The sequence below is a fragment of the Nerophis lumbriciformis genome, linkage group LG11 (genome assembly GCF_033978685.3).
Source record: "Nerophis lumbriciformis linkage group LG11, RoL_Nlum_v2.1, whole genome shotgun sequence".
Taxonomy (NCBI): Eukaryota; Metazoa; Chordata; class Actinopteri; order Syngnathiformes; family Syngnathidae; genus Nerophis; species Nerophis lumbriciformis.
This window is the reverse complement of record NC_084558.2, coordinates 2429055-2456111: the sequence shown is the minus strand read 5'-3', so window position 1 is coordinate 2456111 and position 27057 is coordinate 2429055. Positions and strand designations below refer to the sequence as shown.

General features: G+C 39.5%; 1 protein-coding gene across 1 annotated transcript; it reads right to left on the bottom strand.

Moving 5' to 3' along the window:
* Nucleotides 1-966: 966 nt before the first annotated feature.
* kif22 (kinesin family member 22) lies at nt 967-27057 on the bottom strand. The gene is made up of 13 exons (XM_061967790.1): nt 26921-27057; nt 26535-26743; nt 26343-26470; nt 15337-15485; nt 15056-15265; nt 14393-14783; nt 8002-8122; nt 7683-7794; nt 5712-5889; nt 5539-5633; nt 2445-2654; nt 2303-2362; nt 967-1242 (listed from the first exon to the last, which is right to left on the bottom strand). Exons 2-13 carry the CDS (start codon nt 26720-26722, stop codon nt 1213-1215), a joined length of 1872 nt encoding a protein of 623 aa, XP_061823774.1. The 5' UTR covers nt 26723-26743; nt 26921-27057; the 3' UTR covers nt 967-1212.

The window sequence follows — 27057 nt, the reverse complement described above, 5'->3', positions numbered from 1 at the left end:
TCAGTCTGTGTGCAATGAATAAATATAATGTACAAGTTACACCTTTTGAATGCAATTACTGAAATAAATCAAGTTTTTCAAAATATTCTAATTTACTGGCTTTTACCTGTACATATATTTATAAACATATATATTATACATATACATATATATTATATATATATATATACACATATATTTTATATATATATATATACATACATATATCAAATGAAGCTACATTGTCTAATTTAAATAGGCTTTAAGTACATTTTATTTATAAAGCGCTTTTCACAGATAAAATCACAAAGCGCTGTACAAAACAGGTAAAGTAAAACAATTCAACTTAAACACGGGCAACATCATAAAAAGGATACAAAGTGGATTAAAAATTATAATTAAAAGGTGCATTAACTAAAAGCTTTACCAAAAAGAAGTTTTCAAATGTTTCTTAAAAATTTAAGTCTATACATTGTGAAAATGTTTTATTATAAATGTATTTATGTGTACCTTATATAACATTGTAGGTCTATATACCAGTATAGTTTGACATTCACTCACATGCACTTTTTAAAAAGCATCTTAGTAATTTTTCTCAAACATATATACAAACACATTTTCATTTTATTAAAAACAAATAGATGTCTTTTTACATAACACAAATGGAAAATATCCTGACATTTCAGCAAGTAGGCTCATTCAGCAAATATTTGATTAATTTGGGCAATTTATAAATATTTCAACAAAAAACTGCTCAAATGAAAAAAAATAATTGCATTAAAATGAATGTTTCACCCTTTGAAAACTACACACAAATTAATTGATTCTACAATCAGAAAACTCCAATTTGTCATTCCGTATTATTGTCAAAAGAGAAGGGTGGAGAGTGGAGGGAGGATGTGGCAAGGTGAGTGTGCGAAGACGCAGCAAGGTCATTGTTGTCACATTTGAAGCCGTTGTGTAAAAATGCATCACATTAAAACAAAGTCAAGGATGTGAGGTGTTTAATGAAAAGAAGAGGCAGCACCATCTTCTGGAATCAACGGGTTACAACAACAACAAAAATTTAAAATGAAGCTTGTGTGGTTATTTACTGTATGGTACATTGCAACTTGTGGTGTACCCCGCCTTCCGCCTGAGAGCAGCTGAGATAGGCTCCAGACATCCTTGCGACCCCGAGAGGGACAAGCGGTAGAAAAAAGGATGGATGGCTTGATGTGCCCAAAAAAAAAATTACTTTCCAATCACACTCAAGATGTTTGCCTGGAAGTAGAAAGACCAAAGATTATATTACCGTATTTTCCGCACTATAAGGCGCACCTAAAAACCACAAATTTTCTCAAAAGCTGACAGTGCGCCTTATAACCCGGTGCGCTTTATATATGGATAAATATTAAGATTCATTTTCATAAAGTTTCGGTCTCGCAACTTCGGTAAACAGCCGCCATCTTTTTTCCCGGTAGAACAGGAAGCGCTTCTTCTTCTACGCAAGCAACCGCCAAGGTAAGCACCCGCCCCCATAGAACAGGAAGCGCTTCTTCTACTGTAAGCAACCACCCGCCCGCGTAGAAGAAGAAAAAGCGCACGGATATCACCGTACGTTTCATTTCCTTTGTGTGTTTACATCTGTAAAGACCACAAAATGGCTCCTACTAAGCGACCGGGATCCGGTTCATGAAAAGACGCAATCTCTCCATCCGCACACGGATTACTATTTCACAGCAACTGATATTCCTGTGAACCGCACTGTGGAACGGGAGCACGTACGGTGAATATTCGCACCACAGGGAATGAGAAGTCATCCTTCACTGTGGTTCTAGCTTGCCATGCTAATGGCCAGAAACTTCCACCCATGGTGATATTCAAAAGGAAGACCTTGCCAAAAGAGACCTTTCCAGCCGGCGTCATCATAAAAGCTAACTCGAAGGGATGGATGAAGAAAAGATGAGCGAGTGGTTAAGGTAAGTTTAAGTTTACGCGAAGAGGCCGGGTGGTTTTTTTCACGCAGCTCTGTCCATGTTGATATACGTATGTTTGTGATTGCACATTTGCGTACATTTTGGGAGTGAACAGAGTTGTTAGAACGCTGGTTTTTAATATATTATTAAAGTTTGACTGACCTATCTGAGTGTTTTTTTGACATTCCTTTAGCGCAGTTAGATGCGGCTTACAACACGGGGCGGCTTATAGGTGGACAAAGTTTTGAAATATGCCGTTCATTGAAGGCGCGGCTTATAACCCAGGGCGACTTATGGTGCGGAAAATACGGTACTGGTATGCCACTTTATTAGGTACACCACCACATTTAAATACAAGAACATACCTTCATGAAGGAGGACAATCTCTTTTCTGTCATCCCCTCAACTTTCCCGAGATCTTCCAGCTGCAAGAGGACAGTGTAACAGTAAAAATTATGGACATCCTCAGATGTTTGTAAAAAAACAAAAAACGCTCTTGTACACCACCTTGGAGAAGATGCCGTTGATCTCCCTCCAGCCGAAGATGAGCTTGGCCTTCTTGTCACCAATCTGCTGCAGGCCTTTCAGCTCTTTGAGAGAGCCCGTGTTAAGGATCTGCAGGATCTTCCGTCTGGACTGTTCCAGGAAGCACCTGTCGAGCAGAGACTCCCAGTTCCTCGCCATGTTTTCTTTGTCATCCGGGAGCTTGAGAGAAGACTTAAGAATGAAAGGCTGCAGGTTATTAAAGGGGAACATTATCACCAGACCTATGTAAGCGTCAATATACCGTATACCTTGATGTTGCAGAAAAAAGACCATATATTTTTTTAACCGATTTCCGAACTCTAAATGGGTGAATTTTGGCGAATTAAACGCCTTTCTATTATTCGCTCTCGGAGCGATGATGTCACAACGTGACGTCACATCAGGAAGCAATCCGCCATTTTCTCACTCTCGTCGGTGTGTTGTCGGAGGGTGTAACAACACGAACAGGGACGGATTCAAGTTGCACCAGTGGCCCAAAGACGCGAAAGTGGCAAGAAATTGGACGAAATTTGTTCAAAATACGAGGGTGTAGGGAAAGCCGACGAAATGGTCAGTCGTTTGTTCCGCACACTTTACCGACAAAAGCTATGCTACGACAGAGATGGCAAGAATGTGTGGATATCCTGCGACACTCAAAGCAGATGCATTTCCAAAGATAAAGTCAAAGAAATCTGCCGCCAGACCCCCATTGAATCTGCCGGAGTGTGTGAGCTATTCAGGGACAAAGGACCTCGGTAGCACGGCAAGCAATGGCGGCAGTTTGTTCCCGCAGACGAGCGAGCTAAACCCCCTGGATGTCTTGGCTCACACCGTCCCTTATGCCACCGAAGATGATCAAGAGAAGAATATCGACCCTAGCTTCCCTGGCCTGCTGACATCAACTCCAAAACTGGACAGATCAGCTTTCAGGAAAAGAGAGCGGATGAGGGTATGTCTACAGAATATATTAATTGATGAAAACTTTATTCATTACTCGCGGTTTTACGTACCGTATTTTCCGCACTATAAGGCGCACCTAAAAACCACAATTTTTCTCAAAAGCTGACAGTGCGCCTAATAACCCGGTGCGCTTTATTACGATTCATTTTCATAAAGTTTCGGTCTCGCAACTTCGGTAAACAGCCGCCATCTTTTTTCCCGGTAGAACAGGAAGCGCTTCTTCTTCTACGCAAGCAACCGCCAAGGAAAGCACCCGCCCCCATAGAACAGGAAGCGCTTCACCCGCCCCCATAGAAAAGGAAGCGCTTCACCCGCCCCCGGAAGAAGAAGAAAAAACGCGCGGATATCACCGTACGTTTCATTTCCTGTTTACATCTGTAAAGACCACAAAATGGCTCCTAATAAGCGATCCGGTTCATAAAAAGACGCAATCTCTCCATCCGCACACGGATTACTACCGTATTTCACAGCAACTGATATTCCTGTGAACCGCACTGTGGAACGGGAGCACGTACGGTGAATATTCGCACCACAGGGAATGAAGTCATCCTTCACTGTGGTTCTAGCTTGCCATGCTAACTTCCACTCATGGTGATATTCAAAAGGAAGACCTTGCCAAAAGAGACCTTTCCAGCCGGCGTCATCATAAAAGCTAACTCGAAGGGATGGATGGATGAAGAAAAGATGAGCGAGTGGTTAAGGGAAGTTTACGCGAAGAGGCCGGGTGGCTTTTTTCACACAGCTCCGAAGGCGAACACACCTTCACTAAGACGGGCAGACAGCCTCGGACGACATACGCCAACATTTGCCAGTGGATCGTAAATGCTTGGGCAGATATTTCGGTCACAACTGTGGTCCGAGCTTTCCGGAAGGCAGGATTCACAGAACAACAGCGACACTGACTCCCGATGACTTCTACGAGACGGAACCGGCCATTTTGGATCCCGTATTCGCCCAACTTTTCAATTCGGACACCGAAGACGAAGAATTCGAAGGATTTACGAATGAAGAATAACTTCAGAAGGTGAGCGCTATGTTTATTTTGTGTGTTGTGACATTAACGTTAAAGCAACATTATGTTGCTATTGTTCTACACCATTTTGAATTTTACTATGTTTGTGATTGCACATTTGCGTACATTTTGGGACAGAGTTGTTAGAACGCTGGTTTTCAATATATTATTAAAGTTTGACTGAACTATCTGACTGTTTTTTTGACATTCACTTTAGCGCAGCGTTTTTTTGACATTCACTTTAGCGCAGCGTAGGCGCGGCTTTTAGTCCGGGGCGGCTTATTGGTGGACAAAATTATGAAATATGTAATTCATAGAAGGTGCGGCTAATAATCCGGTGCGCCTTATAGTGCGGAAAATACGGTAAATTATTATACATAAACTGTGTTTACCAATAATTTAGCTTAAAAACATTTTTTTTTTTCAATCATTCGAGTACATTCGGGTAGTCTTGTGTAATGCAGTATTTTGTGTCTATTTAGGTATGGTTAACCGGAGTGCTGAAATCGTGGAAAAATATATGTTCATAGCGCGCCTGAAATAGGCTGTCTGCACTCTTAAAGTGCATGTTGTTGCCAAATGTATTTCATATGCTGTAAACCTAGTTCATAGTTGTTAGTAATTATCTTATCAGACTGTGTTAAGCCGCTGAAATCCGAGTCTGAATCCGAGCTAATGTCGCTATACCTTGCTGTTCTATCCGTCATGTTTGTTTGTATTGGCATCACTATGTGACGTCACAGGAAAATGGACGAGTGTATATAACGATGGTTAAAATCAGGCACTTTGAAGCTTTTTTTAGGGATATTGCGTGATGGGTAAAAACTTCGAAAAATAAAATAAGCCACTGGGAACTGATTTTTAATGGTTTTAACCCTTCTGAAATTGTGATAATGTTCCCCTATAAGTTCACTTATTTTGCCATATTGTAGCTAGAGTGGTGTAGAACTTAATTGAATTACACTGAGAACTATTTCTAACATGCTGTTAACTCTAACGTATCAACAATAACAGCATCAACTTTTCAACATGTATGTTGGAGAATGGTGATTCTTTACAGATGCAGAAAGCCTAAATTTTATTAGAGCTGGTCTGGTTTCTAACCTCCACGTGATCTGAAAGCGCCTTGTCCACCTTCTTGACGCAGACTGACTGCTTCCTAACGATCGTCAGCTGTTTGAGAGGTTGGCGCTCAGTCACTGCACAGGAAAGAGCACACTGGGTTAGATAAGGGTCACGTGAATGAATTGGTCAAGCAAAGAACTTATTGAACTGACCCTGCAGGGGTTGCACGACTGCTTGCTTTTTATTGACCTTTGATGTGACGGCTTGTTTTTGCTGCAGAGGAGCCGCGTTGCTGCGGAAGCCCGTCTCCTCACTCATGGACTTTTCTTTAGTCAGCCGACTTAACAGCAGGGCCTTCCTCTCAATCTCCTTCTGCTTCTCTTTCAGCTCCTGGATGAGGAAGTAGAAAGGTTTGATATCAAGTATCGTACCACATTTGATCTTTTAATGAGACAATGTTTCCAGCAGCTCCCCAGTGCCAGCAGCACTCAAGCAGCCCTAGACCACCATGTGTGACTGTAGGCAATTATCTTGGTACTCACTTGTTATCGGCTATTGAAGCAATCATGGCTGTGTTTGGAGTCCTTTTCAGCAGATTTACGCTGCTATCAAGCTATAGACAGACTACTCTCGTATATTAAAGGGGACCTGAACTTTGTTTTGGAATTTTGACCATTATTCACAATCGCTATGTAACACAAGAACACATCTCTTTTTACGCATTCTAAAGTACGAGGTGGCTAACAATGCTGCTAACGGAAGTACTCTATTGCACAAATAAAGCCCTCCAAAAAAAAAAAAACATGCAAAAACCGCCAAAACTCATTTTACATCTTGTGACCTAAATATTACATATTAGCAATATATTTATTATAAGCTCTAACATTAAGGAACTACTTTAAGTGGTGCTGTGATCACAGAGCGCGAACTAGCTCATGCAGCTATAGTATTGACATACTGAGCTGCTACTGCATTGCCTCTGAGTTGGTAAAAGTGGATTCTAGATTATAAATCATGCCTGCCACCTGAATAGTGAAAGTTTGTGGCCATAAACCGAGAAGTTTCTCAAATTTGACATTCAACTTAGATCAGGAGACGGGGAGAAAGGCACAAAAAGAAACTTTTTTCGAACCTGTGTGAGGATTATAATTAATTCTTCATTTAAACGGGAATATATGAACATCAGTCAGCATCCCACTGAGAGCAGACGTTGTACAGTAAGTGATTATTTTATTATGTTCATGGTTTGTATTTCTTAATCAGCACTTAGCAATACTGCTGCATGATGCTTAGTTTCACTGAAGCTGGATATGTATAGCACAGAGCTTCTAAAACATGTAGCTCATAATCTGTATATTCAGGCTAAAAAAACATAAGTTTCTGCCTCATAATTTTTCCCAAAGTAGTCTTTGATGGCTCTCATGTCTCAAGTCTGCCGTGAGTAATAGTGTTGTTGAAGGGAAAAACGAACGTTGTGATTATCCTGCAATGGATACACCGCCGTTTGCTTAAAATGACCAAAATACGCAAACATTACATGTCATTATGAATGTGTCTGGTAGAGGGGTTTTTAGGTGGATACAGAAACTCATTACCTCCATTGTTAGCATTTATTTACGTTTTAGAATGCATTAAAAAAAACGTGTTCTTGTCTCACATAAAGATGGAGAATGATAGGCAAAATTCCCAAAATTTCAGTTCCTCTTTAAAGTTGACTTTTATAGTAGCGTCTTTCAAGACATAAAATAGTTGCTAAAATTGGAGGATTATGTGAGAGCGTTGCAGCTATCAATTACGGTAGTTTAAAATCGAGTAATCTATCAATTTGTCTTATAGGGGAAATATTTGGTATAAACAAGATTTTTTCTGCTTACCATAATCTACATTATTTTTCTATCGACATTGAAATTGCACTTTTAACCCTTGCACATTAACATTTTAAAAATAAAAATAAGTCTCCGCTGTTTGATGCCACAAAACACCGCTCTCCTGTGCGCTCTATTGCAGAAAAACATGTCCGTATATCTTAAGTTCTGTGCAATATATTCAGTCTAGATTTGATCAGTTTTTATTAGTTACACTTGAACAAATAATCAAAGCAACAGAATATAAATCAAAGCTTGTTTCCTAATGGAATTAATTGATTAATTGTTGCTGCCCAAATAGGACATGCAGTATATTACCTGGATCTCCTTGCGAGATTGGGCCACATTTTTGAGCATATCGTCTTTGTCCTGGCAGCTTATCTGCTTCTCCAGAGCAATCAGCCTGTCCATCACCGATGGCTCTGACAGACTGAGGGAGAGCACACAGGTATAAGAGATCAATAGACTGTTGTGTACACCTACAGGCAGATGGCATGAAAGCAAAGCGTCATGGGAAATCACATCAGCTGCAGATGGCTGCTATCCGCAAAGTCTTGGCAGAGCACGACAAAATGTAAATTAATCCTATTTCACAGAATGTGTTCATTAGGAGCATGTGCACTCTGCACTGTTCCACCTGTGAAGATGAGCTGAAGGTGAGGAGGCATCCGGCTCTGTTTTCTTCTCCTCCCTCTGCTTTTTCTTGCGGGTGTGGGCGTCAGCGCTCGCCGCCTCGTGCTCTTCTCGGGCCCGCTTCACTGGAGATGAAGGCAGCAAAGGAGGGGAAAATTAAGAGTTGCTTCCAACACACACATAGAATACATAGACATAAAACACAGCAATTAAAACACTAAATACAACAATAAATGAAACGGTAATAATAAAATATATTCATCCCGATGGCTTATTGGAAGGACAAAGTAGAAAAGGTAGGAAAAGAAGCATGACTGTTGTTTTAGGTCAGGGGTCACCAACGCGGTGCCCGCGGGTACCAGGTCGCCCGTAAGGACCAGATGAGTCGCCCGCTGGCCTGTTCTAAAAATAGCTCAAATAGCAGAACTTACCAGTGAGCTGCCTCTATTTTTTTTTATTGTATTTATTTACTAGCAAGCTGGTCTCGCTTTGCTCGACATTTTTAATTCCAAGAGAGACAAAACTCAAATAGAATTTGAAAATCCAAGAAAATATTTTAAAGACTTGGTCTTCACTTCTTTAAAAAAATTCATTTATTTTTTTACTTTGCTTCTTATAACTTTCAGAAAGACAATTTTAGAGAAAAAATACAACTTTAAAAATGATTTTAGGGTTTTTAAACACATACCTTTTTTCCTTTTAAATTCCTTCCTCTTCTTTCCTGACAATTTAAATCAATGTTCAAGTAAATTAATTTTTTTCATTGTAAAGAATAATAAATACATTTTTAATTTAATTCTTCATTTTAGCTTCTGTTTTTTCGACAAGGAATATTTGTGAAATATTTCTTCAAACTTATTATGATTAAAATTCAAAAACATTCTGGCAAATCTAGAAAATCTGTAGAATCAAATTTAAATCTTATTTCAAAGTCTTTTGAATTTCTTTAAAAATTTTTGTTCTGGAAAATCTAGGAGAAATAATGATTTGTCTGTTAGAAATATAGCTTGGTCCAATTTGTTATATATTCTAACAAAGTGCAGATTGGATTTTAACCTATTTAAAACATGTCATCAAAATTCTAAAATTAATCTTAATCAGGAAAAATGACTAATGATGTTCCATAAATTATTTTTTTAATGTGCAGTTAGAGAAAATATAAAAATAAAGTGTTGCATATCGATATTTATCTGTTTCTATATATATGCATTGTGAGAAATCATTAAGATGATCAGTGTTTCCACAAAGATAAATATCATTAATTATTAATAATAACATAGAGTTAAAGGTAAATTGAGCAAATTGGCTATTTCTGGCAATTTATTTAAGTGTGTATCAAACTGGTAGCCCTTTGCATTAATCAGTACCCAAAAAGTAGCTCTTGGTTTCAAAAAGGTTGGTGACCCGTTTTAGGTCTTATTGTCGCTTTCAAAAGGACCACATATTTTATCATGCTTAAGAATTATGTAGCCTGTTTTGTTTGGGCAATTAAGAAATGTTTGATCCTTACACTTTTCGGGTAAACATTACAAATTACAACAAGATCTTTAGCCTGATTAATGTTCGTTAAGACCAGTCAAGTTTAAAACAAGACAAGTGCGGCCAATATTGAGCAGAGTGTATTCCTCTGCAGCATGCATGTGCTCTTACTAGTTCTTGAGCCAGTTTTGTGTTTAGGCACCCAAATTAAGTTAATTAATGGAGCTCATTTGCAACAATGAAACTACCTGCATTAGGGCTGGAAATCTCAAAAGAGTATCGTATCCTCAGAGTATTTAATACACTGCAAAACCTAATAAATGTCAGACTAATAAAATTAATATTTTGCAACATAATTCAACCAGAGTACAAACTGTTCATAAACATAATTCATAACCGTTTTAAACTAATTCGGGAAACATGACATCTCAAGTCTCTCCAGTAGATTAAATCTAATAGACACAAATAAGTGTGAGATAAGAAAATCAGCATTTCTCTTACTCAGCTCAGGGTGGTGGTGTCACTGGCAGACCTGTGGCTCGTTGTGCCCGTATTTCGAAATTATGTGAGACTAGGGTTGCAAAACTACGGGAATATTCAAAGTTGGTAATTTTCCATGGGAATTAACGGGAATATATGTGAATTAATGGGAATAAACATTGAATGCAACATAGTAGATCTTGCAGCATGATTATTAGCTAAACAACCTGATTTAATGCAAATTCAGTAGAATTTCAACCCTGTACAGTGCATTCCTTCAGTGCAGTACATTCTTCCATCACATGCACAGATAATTCCCCGCATGCTACACACTACAGCAGGGCTATTGTGGCCACACTAGTATTTGAGCCCAAGGACTTCATCCAGTCAGGTAAGTTTTGATGATATTACTGGGGTAATTATATTTGATCTATGGTATTTAAGTTTAATAGAGGTGTAATTGCTGGTTACTGTATGACTGCAGACTACTCCACTCAAGCTAGCTAGCTGTTCCTGTACTTGTTAAATAATTTTGGGGCCAATATCTCTAGCTAGCTATGTTTATGTACCACCACAGTCTCATAATGAACCGAAAATATTTCTCCGTTAGCCGTGATGCTAATTTTCTCTATGTTAAATCCCATTCATTTATGCTACCAACGTTAGTGATCCGAATTTACTTTTTTTGTGATCTGTAAAGTTCAATTCGCAAATACTAAATCAAAACGTGTAGTTTCCTCTGCCTTCTGTTCTGCTAGCCATTTTGTTGTCATACAAGAATGTAGGTTTGATTTAGCATGATGATTGAGTGTTCATTTATTCATCTAGCCTATTTCTATTAATTTGTCCATCAGTAAAATATTTTTAAAGACTACTCCAATTGTTTAGCTGACTGTTTATGTCTGTGTGTGGCATTGCATTAGTGTTTTACAAAAATAAATAAATACAAACAGAATAATGCCACGTACACCATCTGATGTGTGGAGACATTTCACCCCAACCAATGTAGGCGGAAAGGCTGTGTACATTTGCAAATACTGTGCAAAGAGCTACGTCAAAAATGCCACAAAGATGCAGCAGCCTATAGGCAAGTGCCCAATAATATACAATTATTGTGATTCTCCATTAATTCTCATATATTCCCATTAATTCTCATGGACGGTGTCCAACTTTGAATAATCAAAAATAGTCAATATTTCCAAACTTCCCGAGCTTAACTTCCTGTGCACTTTCCATTAAATTTCCGTAAATTTACCGGAAACTTTCCACCCCTTTGCAACCCTATGTGAGACACTTTAAAAAGGGGCAATATTATGATCATTTTTTTTCTACATTTAAAATGCTTCCGTGAGGTCAACATAACATGTATTGATGGTTCTTTGGTAATAATTTTGCATAATTATGTTTTACAGACTGTTTTACAGGCGCTTTCTGACCGTCTCTTCAAAATGCGGCATTTTGTGGGCGGTCCTATTTACGTGCCTCCACTTCGACTGTGTCTTCTATCCGCCCACATTGCTCTAGTTTTTGTCGCTTCCATAATGATTCTACTAGGGCTGTGAATCTTTGGGTGTCCCACGATTCGATTCAATATCGATTCTTGGGGTCACGATTTGATTCAAAATTGATTTTTTTTTTCCAATTCAACACGATTCTCGATTCAAAACCGATTTTTTTCCCCGATTCAAAACGATTCTCTATTCATTCAATACATAGGATTTCAGCAGGATCTATCCCAGTCTGCTGACATGCAAGCAGAGTAGTAGATTTTTGTAAAAAGCTTTTATAATTGTAAAGGACAATGTTTTATCAACTGATTGCAATAATGTAAATTTGTTTTAACTATTAAATTAACCAAAAATATGATTTATTTTATCTTTGTGAAAATATTGGACACAGTGTGTTGTCAAGCTTATGAGCTGCGATGCAAGTGTAAGCCACTGTGACACTATTGTTCTTTTTTTTTTTTTTTTTATAAATGTCTAATGATAATGTCAATGAGGGATTTTTAATCACTGCTATGTTGAAATTGTAACTTATATTGATACTGTTGTTGATAATATTCATTTTTGTTTCACTACTTTTGGTTTGTTCTGTGTCGTGTTTGTCTCTCCTCTCATTGCTCTGTTTATTGCAGTTCTGAGTGTTGCTGGGTCGGGTTTGGTTTTGGAATTGGATTGCATTGTTATGGTATTGCTGTGTATTGTTTTGTTGGATTAAAAAAAATTAATAATAATTAAAAAAAAAAAAAAAAAAAACATTAAAAATGTTTTAAAAATGAGAATCGATTCTGAATCGCACATCGTGAGAATAGCAATTCGAATTCGAATCGATTTTTTCCCACACCCCTAGATTCTACCGTTCCCAAATTAGAACTATACACTATTTTGTATTTAAAATGAGGATGTGTGTGCATGTTCGACAGAGTCTGCCACACAACAAGAGGATAGAGAAAAACAAGGCGCATATTGATTACAGCGTGGACTACAATGGCGGACACGCGCCAGGCACTCGATTTATATCATACCGCTGATGGGTTTCCCAGTTTGTGACATCACCAATTGTGCACATTCCAAACAGTTCGTTTGGCGGAAGTTCAGTAGAAAGGAAGGTAAGATTATTTTATAAATATTCCCGCAATGCCTCTACGGTTTGATTTCAAATTTTCGGGATTATGCATATCCCAAGATACACAATAGCAGGTACCAATAGGTTAGAAACGTTGGTTTTGTATATTATAGCCCTTTTAAGGGGTCAAATAATGTTTTTTCTACATTAAAACACTTGTGGTTTACATAACATCTAATGGTGGTCCTTCAGTCAAAATTTTGCATGGATAATGTTTTACAGACCGTTTTCCAGCTGCTTTCTGACCGTCTGTTTAGGATGCATCGTTTTGTCTTATTTACGTGCCTCCACTTTAACAAAGTATTCCCCCCGCCATCCATATTGTAGTTTTTAGCGATTAAATAGATTAGATATCCGGTGACATCACCAGTGGGCAAAATGTCACAGTTTGTGCAAACTCTAAAAGGCTCATTTGGAGAAAGTATGAAGGGAGGCAAGATTGTTTTGTTTTTTAAATATCTCTGCCATGCCTCCATGGTTTGATTTAAAATGTTCTGGACTTATGCTGATCCCAAATACAAAAAAAAAAACAGGTACAAATAGGCAGGAATAGTTGGTTTTGCATAATAGGTCCTCTTTAACATACTGCAAAGTCCTGATACAGCTTTGTGTAATCCACACTATAAAAGCCAAAAAGAGTCCACTTCTATTTCAGCGATGCTAGTGCATCGATCAGTTTTAACTCACCGCTCGAGTCGGCCATATTATTGCTCTTGTTTGTGATTTTTCAGCCACTCGGAGTAAAGCTCCTTGGATGACATGTAAAGGCTGGAATATACTCTCGCGTCGCGCAGCTTGCGCCCCCCCTACCAAACCACACCTGTAAACTAAGGAACAGTGTCTCCAGAAAGAGCATCTGCAGACTAGATACCGTGTATTTCTTTCCTGTGAAGAGTGACTATATACAACCACTGAACCACAACCATGACAACTTCGTCTAGACCGGAACTAAGCATTCACAATAATCAGGTTACTTTAAATGGACGCTCTACTTATAAACCTTTGAAGATGGACTGTGCGATTTCTGAACAAGTCGCGGCAGAGGACATTTGCAAAAATATTCCGCCGTTCGGGACATGGTAAAAGAGAGATCCAACATGTAATTGTAAATAAACTATAAACTATAAAATAACTATTTCAGTTGACAACATGTTTGTGCTTTTCTCCATGGTCATGTTCAGAGTTCACAAATGTTTGTAAATATACCGTGCCTGAAAGATTATTGACGTAGAAAAAAAAATGTATGTGAGAGAAAAAGACCTGCATGCACGAGAAAGAATATGTCGAAATTGAACCTGTTAGCACAAGATTTGTGATAAAAGTTAAGTTATACTTTTGTACTTTCACTTTGTGATTTGTTCTGGACACAACAACACAATAAGCTGAAAAACACACATTCAGTAATTATTTTCAAAGCGCACCTAGATATTAAGTACACAATATCAGTTTTCATGCAAATGTTTAAATCCCTGTTTTATATCATACAATAATTTGTGCATTTCAAGCACAAAATCTGCTCGTCCGTGTTTAGGGACCTTCCCAGGCAAAAACTGACCAATCACAGCTCTGCGTTCTGCGTCGCGAACCTAGGATTTTTGGGAGGTGCACGTAGGTTACGCGAGAGGCTACGCAGAGGCAGGGGAGACTAGACGAAACTACGTAAGCTACGCAAGAGTATACACCAGGCTTAAGACGGTCACTCGAACATAAACATAAAAGACATTCATAGCAGCAAAAAACAAGAGGCTGCAACTGTATGGTTAAATATGCGATACACACTCCTACTATGTATGTGATCAATGACTCACCTGGATGCACAGCCACAGTCTCACACGTGAAGGGCTTGTTTACGATGAGCTTGGATTTGGCTGCAAAGTTGAGCGCGCTGAAGGTATCAAAGTAGAACTTGTACTCTGGGGCAATGTTGGTGATCATGACTGAGTGTGCTGAGCCCCCCAGAGAGTCCTGAAGCAGGCGCGTCAGTTTACTGTCTCTGTAGGGCACGCGCACGGACATTCCCGAGTTGAGGGAGTCCACCACTTTACTGAGTGTGAAGAGCGACAGGTTGATGGCGCCGCTTTCTTTCAGGCGGATACCCTGGTTGCCGGTGCGACGGTTGTCTTCGGAGCCAGCCAGGTCCACCAGGTAAAGCTTGCCTGTTTGTTGGCGGTGAGGCGGGGCGTGCTGAGTCCGCACCACCTGCATGGACAAAAATGTCATATGCGTAGGACGAGAGACTGCATTAAAAAGGAACATGTGACCTTTGTTTGTACCTCCACCAGTAAAGTAAAACAGTTGCTCGTGGAAATGTTGCAAGAGAGGATTTATTTTTAGCACCAGCTACCAAATCCTAGCCTACAGCAACAGAGGCCAAGACCCGCTAAGATGCTTTTGTAAACTTCTACCACCACAAGCCACCCAAATTCAAAGTAGGACCACCCATGAATGAACACACAAAAGCTCTGACAAACCTTTATGAGGAGGATTGCGTGACTCCGGCTGGAGCGCTGGTTCAGTTTGGTCGATGCTGTGGTACGATTGAGACTGGCCTGAATAAATTGGCGGTCAAAATCCAAAAAAGACGAGATTGTTGTGTGAGTGAGGCCCGGTATAAGGATGTTCTTGTCCTTGTCTTGTCTTATCGGCAAATCCTGGGAGCCTGGTGACAATAGATCGAGCACCTGTGTGACAAAAAAAATGTTACTACCACGTTTAGGTGTTTAAAAACATTACGGTGAAAAATACAAGATACCTTCTCGTTGTAGATCTCCAAGTAAGACATGCCAATGGAGTAGTCCCACCCCTCGTCATCTTGACCATTGACCAGATTGATAACTTCTTGAACGGCATGAGGAATCATGCCCGGCTCCTCTGAACTCCCCAACATGGTATGCGTCTTGCCTTAAGCCCCCAAAAAAACAATCACAATGAATAGCTTCCACGAGGCCTGGGCCGATAAATTAACCGAGCAATAAATAAAAATTAACCCGATAACGTTGCCATCATCGTTAAATTAAATTGTTTTCATCCCTTACTTTCGAATAGGGCACAAGAGGGTTCGCTCTGTGTTTTGCTCTCAAGACCGGAGTTTGTTTATTCAATTGCAGAATTTAATGAATGGAGTGAATTTTCGTGTCAGTCATCCACAATCTTTGTCTCAGTGGGCGGAGGCGGAATCACCAGTTTACACACAAGCAGGATGCCTCATGCAAGGACAAAGACCCTTGCTAGCTGTGACTCGCTAGTGAGAAGCACTGCAGAGTAACAAAAGTTAGGAGGAAAAAATATGATTGCAAAGTCAAATGTGACAAACGAGCAAGTATGCCAAATTTGGTGTTCGAACTATAATGGCAAATAACAGAGAAATCAAAGTTTATTGCATTATTATCATTACATATTAGAGCGGCCGTGTCAGCAACTGGAAAGTTCCAGGTTCGATTTATACTTCAAAAACCAAGAGAACTAATTTAAGTAAATCGCCATAGCTTATTGACATAACAGACTGTGATTTCTGTCTCAATATCATGTGTATAGTCGAGTGCTGCCAAATTTTACTATCTAACGCATGTGATCAAATCACAAAAACAAAATTGAATTAACGCAGATAAATCCACCGATTTATTTTGACCCCACATGCTACTTTACCTTAAGCACAAATGGTTACCTGAAAGGCTGTGTGGGTTCTTATACGGTCATTGATCAGGTCAATGCATATGCCAGTGCAAAGATGAGTGAGAAGACTCCAACTCTTGGGCTCGGTGGCAAAATGTTGCTTCAATACACCCAGATGGGACTTGTTGAGCAAATAAATAAGGTAAATTCAAGTAAAAAAAATTTGCTAAATGTTTTGTTTATGATATTCTGACAGTTAAATTACCGGTACATGTGTCAAATGTTTTTTATTCATGCAAGCAAGTAATTCACTGTGATTAATCACATATCAAAAGTGTGATTTATCTGATTAAAAAATATTTGGCAGTACTAGTATGGTCACATTTACAATTATATGTATTGTCACATTCTCAGTCACAATACAGTAAATGTGACCATACACATGCTATACAGTGTGCATGTATGGACTTGAATCAGTATCAGCCCAATTTGCATCCCCATGGTAGCTAATTTTTGGGGAGACATTTTCTATTTCATTGTACAAACTCCCCAAAAAAAATCACCCATCACTGGAAAGCCCAATATGTCCTCTCCATGGATTTTATTCTTGTAATGTTTTGCCTTTGAAATAATACTCTTTTTCCCTTAAAAAGGAGAAACATGCATTGCTGCTATGTCTTGATGCAGGGTTTCTGCAGGTATCAGCAAAACTAATGTTTTTATTGCCACCTATAACAAATGTAATGCCCATGTGTTACCGCAGACAGTCATATATAGACAGTTATATATACGGTAGTCAAATGGTAAATGGATTACAGTAATATAGCGCTTTTCTACCTTCAAGATACTCAAAGCGCTTTGACACTATTTCCACATTCACACACTGATGGCGGGAGCTGCCATGCAAGGCCCTAACCACGACCCATCAGGAGCAAGGGTGAAGTGTCTTTCCTGAGGACAGAGAGGACATACGGTAATCCAACGAGTTGGGACACTTTTGACTGCCATATTGGACGTGGAACTGGCGAGAAGGACACGAAAAGCACTTATTTCCCCGCCCACCCACCCAGATTCTTCACAAGGATCATGAGACAATTTCCCACTAAATGGGAATATAAGAACATCCTAGCAGTCGCCATCCTCATGACAGCGGGCCTTATACAATAAGTGATGTTTCATTATGTTTGTTGGCTCTCATAAAGTCTGCAGTGAGGAGAAATTAGTGAAGAAAGAAAAAAGCAAACGTGATGTGTTTTTGAAATTAATGTGCCGAGTATGCTTAAAATGATCAATATACATAAATATTCAATGTTATAAGTGTGTCTGTTACATTACATATATACTTACATCATGTACAGTCATGGCCAAAAATATTGCCACCCGTGCTTTTCTGTCAGATAATGCACCACTTCTCCCAGAATTTTTTTTAAAATGACAAATCATTTGGTATTCACATGTTTATTTATTTTGTTTGCATTGGAACAATACAAAAAAAAAGAAGCCAAATCTGATATTTAACACAGAACTCCAAAAATGGACTGGACAAAATGATTGGCACCCTCAACTTATTATTTGGTAGCACACCCTTTGGAAAAAAAACGGAACCATCAATGAGTTTCTTACACCTTGCTACTGGACATTTGGATCACTCTTCTTTGGCAAACTGCTTCAAGTCTCTCAGATTTGAAGGGTGCCTTCTACCAACTGCTCTTTTTAGATCTCTCCACAGATGTTCTATAGGATTTAGATCTGGACTCATTGATGGCCACTTCAGAACTCTCCAGCGTTTTGTCTTCAGCCATTTTTGTGTGCTTTTTTAAGTATGCTCTGGGTCGATGTCCTGCTGGAAGACCCATGACTTCTGACGGAGACCCAGCTTTCTGACACCGGGCCCTACATTTTGCCCCAAAATTATTTGGTAGTCCTCAGATTTCATGACAGTCAAGGCATCCGGTACCAGAAACAGCAAAGCAACCTCAAACTCTACTATACAAACAAAATAAATAAACATGTGAATACCAAAGCATTTGTAATGTCAACAATTTCCTGGGAGAAGTGGTGCATTATCTCACAGAAATGCGGGGGTGCCAATATTTTTGGCCAGGATTGTATATACCGTAATAGGTGGTGTTTGGGTGTTTTTAGGGGCATTATAGGCTAAATTCAACGGCTCCTATAGGCTGCACTGTAAGCAGACTTTTGATCGAATTTATTTAATATTTAGAATTCATTTTAAAAATCCATCCGTCATCATGTCTTTTATAATGACTGAACGATGGGCAAAATTCCAAAAAAGCGCAGTTCCCATTTAACCAACTTTCATTAATGATTGACTAACAAAAACAAAAAGGCCATGAAACTTTCCACATCCTAAAAGACAGACAATTTACTTTAAAGACAAAACAAAAAAATTAAATCCATCCATTTACTACCGCTTGTCCCTCACAGGGTCGCTGGAGCCTATCCCAGCTAAATCGGGCGGAAGGCAGGGTAAACACTGAACAAGTCGCCACCTTATTGCAGAGCCAAGACAGATAGACAACATTCACACTCACATTCACAGACGAGGGCTAATTTAGGGTTGCCAAATAGCCTATCCCCAGGTGCATGTCTTTGGAGGTGATGATGCTTTTATTTTTTGTTGTATTTTCTTTAGTTTTTCCTTACACATGTTTTACGTTCCTTTTATTTATTCTTTCCCTATGAGAGTTTTTTTCTTTTGTAACAACAGTTTGAAAATTTAAATTACCGGTACTTTTTTTTCAATGTACATATTTGAAAAAATGTAAAGAGGCATGTTTACTTGTATGTTCTGATTGTTTGAATTTAAATAGTCTGTTCCAATATAATTTCCAGGGCCCACACAGCCCATCTTTTGAGAACATATTTTCATACGGTTTGGAAGCAATGTGTACTTTAAAAGTAGTGACGGTCGTTTCAAAATGATTAGTTCCAGCTCCAACATTATAGTGAGTGTCGCTACCGCTACTTTACAAAGGAAAAAGCGTGGCGGACGGAGAATTGCAAGTAGGCCTCGACTGCACAAACTGAAACAAAGATTGTAGATGACTGACAAAGAGGCTCACTTCATGTAATTCCACTGTCAAATAAAACGTGCTCAGGTTCTAAGAACGATGCACAGAGTGAGACCTCTTGTATCCACTTTGAAAGTCTGAGGCCAAGACCACTTCATCACTTTATTTACAGACAAACATAGTTTTGTATTTCATTATTGTTTCTTTTGTTAATATCAGAGTCCGTTCTGCAAAAGCGTCATCCGTAGAAGCACATAGCTTATGGACAGGGACCCACATTTAAAATATACATCATCATATAATATACAAAATACAATACATTTCAAAATCTACCCACCAAATACCCATTTACAATTTCATTTATAAATAAAAAAGGAATCTTTAAATCCACCAAATCAGTGTCAATATCCTATTATTCAAATTTGATTAAAAAGGTTACATCTTGAAGATCTGCGATAATCTCATCATACATACAGAGGTCAAGACCAAAATTATGCGACTAATGTGAATTCCTCAACCAAAAGGGGTATGCTAAATGTACTAAGCATAACGTTGCAATAAATTGAACTTAAAACGCTTTTTAAAAATGTTTAAAGAATGTGATTCTTTTATAGAGCTGTCAATCTCATTCCAGATCATCGCGCCTCTACAGCAGTGGTTCTTAACCTTGTTTGAGGTACCAAACTAAGGCTGCAGCTAACGATTATTTTTCTATCGATTAATCTACCGTATTTTCCGCACTATTAGCCGCACCTAAAAACCACAAATTTACTCAAAAGCTGACAGTGCGGCTTTTAACCCGGTGCGCTTTATACCGTATTTTCCGCACTATTAGCCGCACCTAAAAACCACACATTTACTCAAAAGCTGACAGTGCGGCTTTTAACCCGGTGCGCTTTATATATGGATAAATATTAAGATTCATTTTCATAAAGTTTCGATCTCGCAACTTCGGTAAACAGCCGCCATCTTTTTTCCCGGTAGAACAGGAAGCGCTTCTTCTTCTACGCAAGCAACCGCCAAGGTAAGCACCCGCCCCCATAGAACAGGAAGCGCTTCTTCTTCTACTGTAAGCAACCACCCGCCCGCGTAGAAGAAAAAGCGCGCGGATATACCGTACGTTTCATTTCCTTTGTGTGTTTACATCTGTAAAGACCACAAAATGGCTCCTACTAAGCGTCAGGGATCCGGTTCATGAAAAGACGCAATCTCTCCATCCGCACACGGATTACTATTTCACAGCAACTGATATTCCTGTGAACGCACTGTGGATACAACGGGAGCACGTACGGTGAATATTCGCACCACAGGGAATGAGAAGTCATCCTTCACTGTGGTTCTAGCTTGCCATGCTAATGGCCAGAAACTTCCACCCATGGTGATATTCCAAAGGAAGACCTTGCCAAAAGAGACCTTTCCAGCCGGCGTCATCATAAAAGCTAACTCGAAGGGATGGATGAAGAAAAGATGAGCGAGTGGTTAAGGTAAGTTTAAGTTTACGCGAAGAGGCCGGGTGGCTTTTTTCACGCAGCTCTGTCCATGTTGATATACGTATGTTTGTGATTGCACATTTGCGTACATTTTGGGAGTGAACAGAGTTGTTAGAACGCTGGTTTTTAATATATTATTAAAGTTTGACTGACCTATCTGACTGTTTTTTTGACATTCCTTTAGCGCAGTTAGATGCGGCTTACAACACCGGGCGGCTTATAGGTGGACAAAGTTTTGAAATATGCCGTTCATTGAAGGCGCGGCTTTTAACCCAGGGCGCCTTATGGTGCGGAAAATACGGTATAGATTATTTTTTCGATTAATCGGTTAATCTATAGATTATTTTTTTCGATTAATCTATAGATTATTTTTCCTTTTACCGATTTTTTTTTAATTTAAAATGAAGATGGAAAAATAAATTTAGGCCAGTTTTTTCAAAAGGCATGACTTATTTACAAAAAAAAAGTATGGCCACTCAGTCAACATTGACAACAACATGACAAAATATTCTGTAACAATGTAAACATTTAAAACTTTTAACATTTAACAAAATTAAAAGTAGCTTATTTGCTTTTTAATGTGGAAATATAAAAGTAAACATCCAGTGCAAATCGTAATATTCTGCAATAGTTTAAGCATTTCAAAAGTAAAAGTATTGCTTATTTTGCTTTAAAATGTACAAAAATAAAGATAAACATCCAATACAAAAAAGTGCAAAACGAAATATTCTGTAACAGTGTAAACATTTCAACAAAAGTAAAATTATTACTTATTTTGCTTAATAACACAACAATGATAGTATGATTAAAGTGAAAGTTAATTGTTGGTTTGTACATAGTATATGTAACTGTTAATGTTGTAAAAGGTATTTGCACAACTAATTAACGTTAGCGTCTTTGTAAACACTGAACAGGCACGCCAAACGCGCCTCTCAGAGCGAAACGGTGTTTTAGTTTATGAATTTACAACGCAGATACAAATGACACATTCATGTTTTTGTGTAATGATGACAACGTATACGCACGCGGACGATTGACTAGTTGATGGCGATGGCAAGAACGCTGTCGGGTGTTTTCTTTTCAAATGTTCGTTCATAGCCGTTGTGCTGCGATGATAGGCCATTTCCACTCGACACAGTGTGCATACCGTATTTTCCGCACTATAAGGCGCACCTAAAAACCACAAATTTTCTCAAAAGCGGACAGTGCGCCTTATAACCCGGTGCGCTTTATATATGGATAAATATTAAGATTCATTTTCATAAAGTTTCGGTCTCGCAACTTCGGTAAACAGCCGCCATCTTTTTTCCCGGTAGAACAGGAAGCGCTTCTTCTTCTACGCAAGCAACCGCCAAGGTAAGCACCCGCCCCCATAGAACAGGAAGCGCTTCTTCTTCTACTGTAAGCAACCACCCGCCCGCGTAGAAGAAGAAAAAGCGCACGGATATTATCATTTCCTTTGTGTGTTTACATCTGTAAAGACCACAAAACGGCTCCTACAAAGCGACAGGGATCCGGTTCATGAAAAGACGCAATCTCTCCATCCGCACACGGATTACTATTTCACAGCAACTGATATTCCTGTGAACCGCACTGTGGATACAACGGGAGCACGTACGGTGAATATTCGCACCACAGGGAATGAGAAGTCATCCTTCACTGTGGTTCTAGCTTGCCATGCTAATGGCCAGAAACTTCCACCCATGGTGATATTCAAAAGGAAGACCTTGCCAAAAGAGACCTTTCCAGCCGGCGTCATCATAAAAGCTAACTCGAAGGGATGGATGAAGAAAAGATGAGCGAGTGGTTAAGGTAAGTTTAAGTTTACGCGAAGAGGCCGGGTGGCTTTTTTCACGCAGCTCTGTCCATGTTGATATACGTATGTTTGTGATTGCACATTTGCGTACATTTTGGGAGTGAACAGAGTTGTTAGAACGCTGGTTTTTAATATATTATTAAAGTTTGACTGACCTATCTGACTGTTTTTTTGACATTCCTTTAGCGCAGTTAGATGCGCCTTACAACACGGGGCGGCTTATAGGTGGACAAAGTTTTGAAATATGCCGTTCATTGAAGGCGCGGCTTATAACCCAGGGCGCCTTATGGTGCGGAAAATACGGTACAACAACTGTCAAGTGTTTTGCTTTTTTCGCTGTGCTTATCCCACACTTGAAGGGATGTACCAATGCTAAATGTGGCTTCTGGATTTCACTCAAAAGACCAGACCGTAGTTACTTTTTCCTTTTATTTTCCTTTAGTTTGCAACAGTTTTTCCAACGAAGAAACAGCTTCTTTTTTCTTCTTTAGTCTTTTTAGCAGTCTTTAGCAGTGTTAGTAGACTTTAGTTTCTTTAGCTGTCATTAGCTGTCTTTAGTAGCCTTTAGTAGCCCTTAGCTTCTTTAGTAGGTGAAAAACCTTTAAGGACAAAACACCACAAGATTAACATGCTGTAAAAAATCAATCAATTATCAATCCCATAATTTACAATTATTAATTAGGCAATCAAACTCTTAACCATTAAACAAGTGCAAGAAAATGGACACATCTTTTCCCTTTAAGTTAAAACAGATTTTAAATAAATTGTCTCAACATAAATGCACCAAGATACATATAAAATACATTTAAACCCAGAAACACAATAGATAAATGCAGCAGAAAACCCAATATGCAAATACATAAATACCTAACCAGTTAACCACCTATTTAGATAAATATTTAAAATCCATATTCAGTATACCGTATTTTCCGCACCATAAGGCGCCCTGGGTTAAAAGCCGCGCCTTCAATGAACGGCATATTTCAAAACTTTGTCCACCTATAAGCCGCCCGGTGTTGTAAGCCGCATCTAACTGCGCTAAAGGAATGTCAAAAAAACAGTCAGATAGGTCAGTCAAACTTTAATAATATATTAAAAACCAGCGTTCTAACAACTCTGTTCACTCCCAAAATGTACGCAAATGTGCAATCACAAACATAGTAAAATTCAAAATAGTGCAGAGCAATAGCAACATAATGTTGCTCGAACGTTAATGTCACAACACACAAAATAAACATAGCGCTCACTTTCTGAAGTTATTCTTCATTCATAAATCCCTCGAATTATTCTCCTTCGTTGTCCGAATTGAAAAGTTGGGCAAATGTGGGATCCAAAATGTCGTCTGGCGCTGTCTCCGTCTCCCTGTCTTGGTGAACGTCACGTGTGTTCGCCTTCTGTCATCCACTGATCCCACGCAGTTAGCAGTCTAGCTTCGAATGCCCTGTTGACACCAATATCTAGCGGCTGGAGGTCTTTTGTCAATCCACCCGGAATGACGGCGAGTATTGAATTAAGCGCGTAAGCGTGTCTCTTAATGTGATGTTATGAGCTAGCAAATATAACAACTACACTACCCAGCATTCAACGATATTGACGAGCATGCGCGGTAGCCCTGAGAAGCGTTGTTGTATGCTGGGAGTTAGAATGTGGTTATGAGCACGCTGTAAGTAAACGTTGAGAACTCAGTTAACACGCCTCGTCTGCATTATTTATAATTAGACAGACAACACACTTAATAGGAGCCATTTTGGGGTCTTTACATAAACACACAAATGGAAATGAAACGTCACATATCCCAGCATGCACCGCGCGCTTCTTCTACGGGGAAAAAAGATGGCGGCTGTTTACCGAAGTTGCGAGACCGATACTTTATGAAAATGAATCTGAATATTTATCCATATATAAAGCGCACCGGGTTATAAGGCGCACTGTCAGCTTTTGAGAAAATTTGTGGTTTTTAGGTGCGCCTTATAGTGCGGAAAATACGGTAAATATATTATTAAATTAGCAGTGAAACACTCAATCTTAAACGCCATCTACTGGTAGAAAAATGCCCCTTTTTCTATGCCCTCACCAGCAGCCAATGATCCAACACAGTTAAATCCAACACTTTAAGTTGAGCGACTTCATCCTCCTGATGAAGCAAACTGCTCCAACATTTATCAAACTAAGCAAAGAATATCAACACTAAACAACAGTTACACAAAACACCGTGTGTATTTAGCCTCCAGACTAAGCACCCCCCCCCCCCATCTCACCAGCGCAACAGGTGCGCCACACCCACAAAGAGAACTAAAGTGCAATCTTACCGGCTGTCCGTTCAGCTATTGGTTTTGGTACACTTTTGGCACAACTCTGGGTTTTCTGTAACGAACTAAACCTTTTTCCACTCTGCGCTGGCGTCTTTTGTACTCCTTGATTTGACACAGCGGTCTAATTACCGGGCTCGCGCACCAGCAGATGAGACGGGAGCGCGCCGCGTTATACCGGCGCGTGAACGTAAACTGATCGGTTCTGATCATATAAGCCGACTGGCCGAAATAATGCCGAATTATATACATTTCCTGGGGTTGCCAAGGTGAATAGGGAGGCGGATGTGCTCTAAGATAAAATATAATTTTATTAAGTGGGGTTTGGCTGGTTGCTCAGCAGCCACGGTTGCGAGCTTGCGCGTCAGCTGACGAGACAGCTGTTCGCCGCTACAACATTATTAGGCCGTTTATTGAAATACTCCCACACTTTTGACGACTTTTGGCGTGCTTTTTTCCCCTCGCTCGCACCGCTCGCATCGTCTGCTTTGCGCTCCGCCATGACGGCAGTGTGACGTAAATATGCGACGCATCGACGCACAAAAACGGCGTCGACGTATTTACGTAACCGATGACGTCGACTACGTCGACGCGTTGTTTCAGCCTTATACCAAACCCCACCAGTTTCATATGTGCATTCACCGAACCCTTCTTTAGTGAAAAACTTAACTTTTTTTTAAAATTATTATTCAAGACAAAGCTATGTTTTTTTTACTGGTGCACAAAACGAACCGTTCAAAGAACAAAACCAACACAGTGCATAAACTCACAACAAATTACACACCTGCAAATCCGATGGAAAATTAGAGGGAACATTGTTTGGGGGTATCCATAGTACGCCGATAGGGAGAAGTTTTTATTTACAAGATGAGTCGGGTGTGTCTCGACCTCCGCGGCTCCACAGAACCCCTGAGGCCGACTCACCGAACCCCTAGGATTCGATCGAACCCACGTTAAAAACCACTGCTCTACAGGCTATAGCAAAGCTTGTACACTTTATATGACGATTTTTCCCTTTTAATAAAGGTTTACTTCTGTTGTTATATCGATGAGAAGTAGTGGTCACTGGAATGAGCTGGCAGGGTTTAGAAGTGAATCCATATACTACATTATACATAATACAAGCACTGTTGAATCTGTTGCACTCCGTAAGCTTCAGAAGATTGTACCCCCCCCCCCCCCCCCAAAAAAGAGGATTTGAGGTAGCATTAAAGTTTGCCCACGATATAACACGTATGACTTTCTTCTGAAGAATCTCCAGTTTTTTTAAGATAACTGGGATAGTAATTTATTGATGACGGCAAAGTTATGAAGTTCATTTTATCGTTCGTTTAATTGACTATCAGCGCAAGGCTATAATTGTATTCAATTTTTTAATACCTCTGCACATCAAATGTAATGTTTTTTTATTGCAATTTAAAGCCTTGATTTATGCTAAATACATTTAATGCAGAATCTCTGTGATATCACGTTATCAAATTTGCAGCCAAACATACCAGCTCCTGTTGGCCCATAGGCAAAGACACTAGCATTCTGCCCCCTCAGGATGTGTGGCAGGATGGGCTTCACTGATGAGAGGAACACCTCTTGCTGTGTCGTTTGCTCACCGTGGAACACGTCAAAGCTTAAACAACATTAACAGCACGTTTTAATACAAGACAATGAATGGCAGTTTGAGCATGACTTACTGGTATTTTACGGTTTCAGATGCATTCCTCCAGTTGATAATCTCCAAGTTCTGTGAATCCAGACCTCTCACACAAGGCCTCTCGCCTCGCTCATCTTGTTGGCCCATAAAGGGACGCAGGCGAACAGCAACTCTCACCTGGGAGGCTTTCTTGCTTCCACTCTCTGATATTGGCACACGTTGAGCCATGGTTTGGCCCCTTTACCAGTCCTGGAAACATGTTGTATGTTTTAAATAAAAGGCTACATAAAAACAGTAAAACCTCAGAAAGCAAAAGGTGCTCGAGTGACGACGACCCGGCTATCGGTTAACAATCGAGCTAAAACCCCCTTAAAGACTCAAATTCCACATATTATGCATATAATTCAATATATATATATCACTTACCGCTGCTATTTCCTAAATACCAGCAGGAATACCTGTGTCGATGCTGAAATATAGCCTCCAGCAAACTTGTGTTGACCACTCTTTAACAATGGCGAGGCGAACCTCCTAACTGCTAACGGAAACATTTTTAAAAAAGG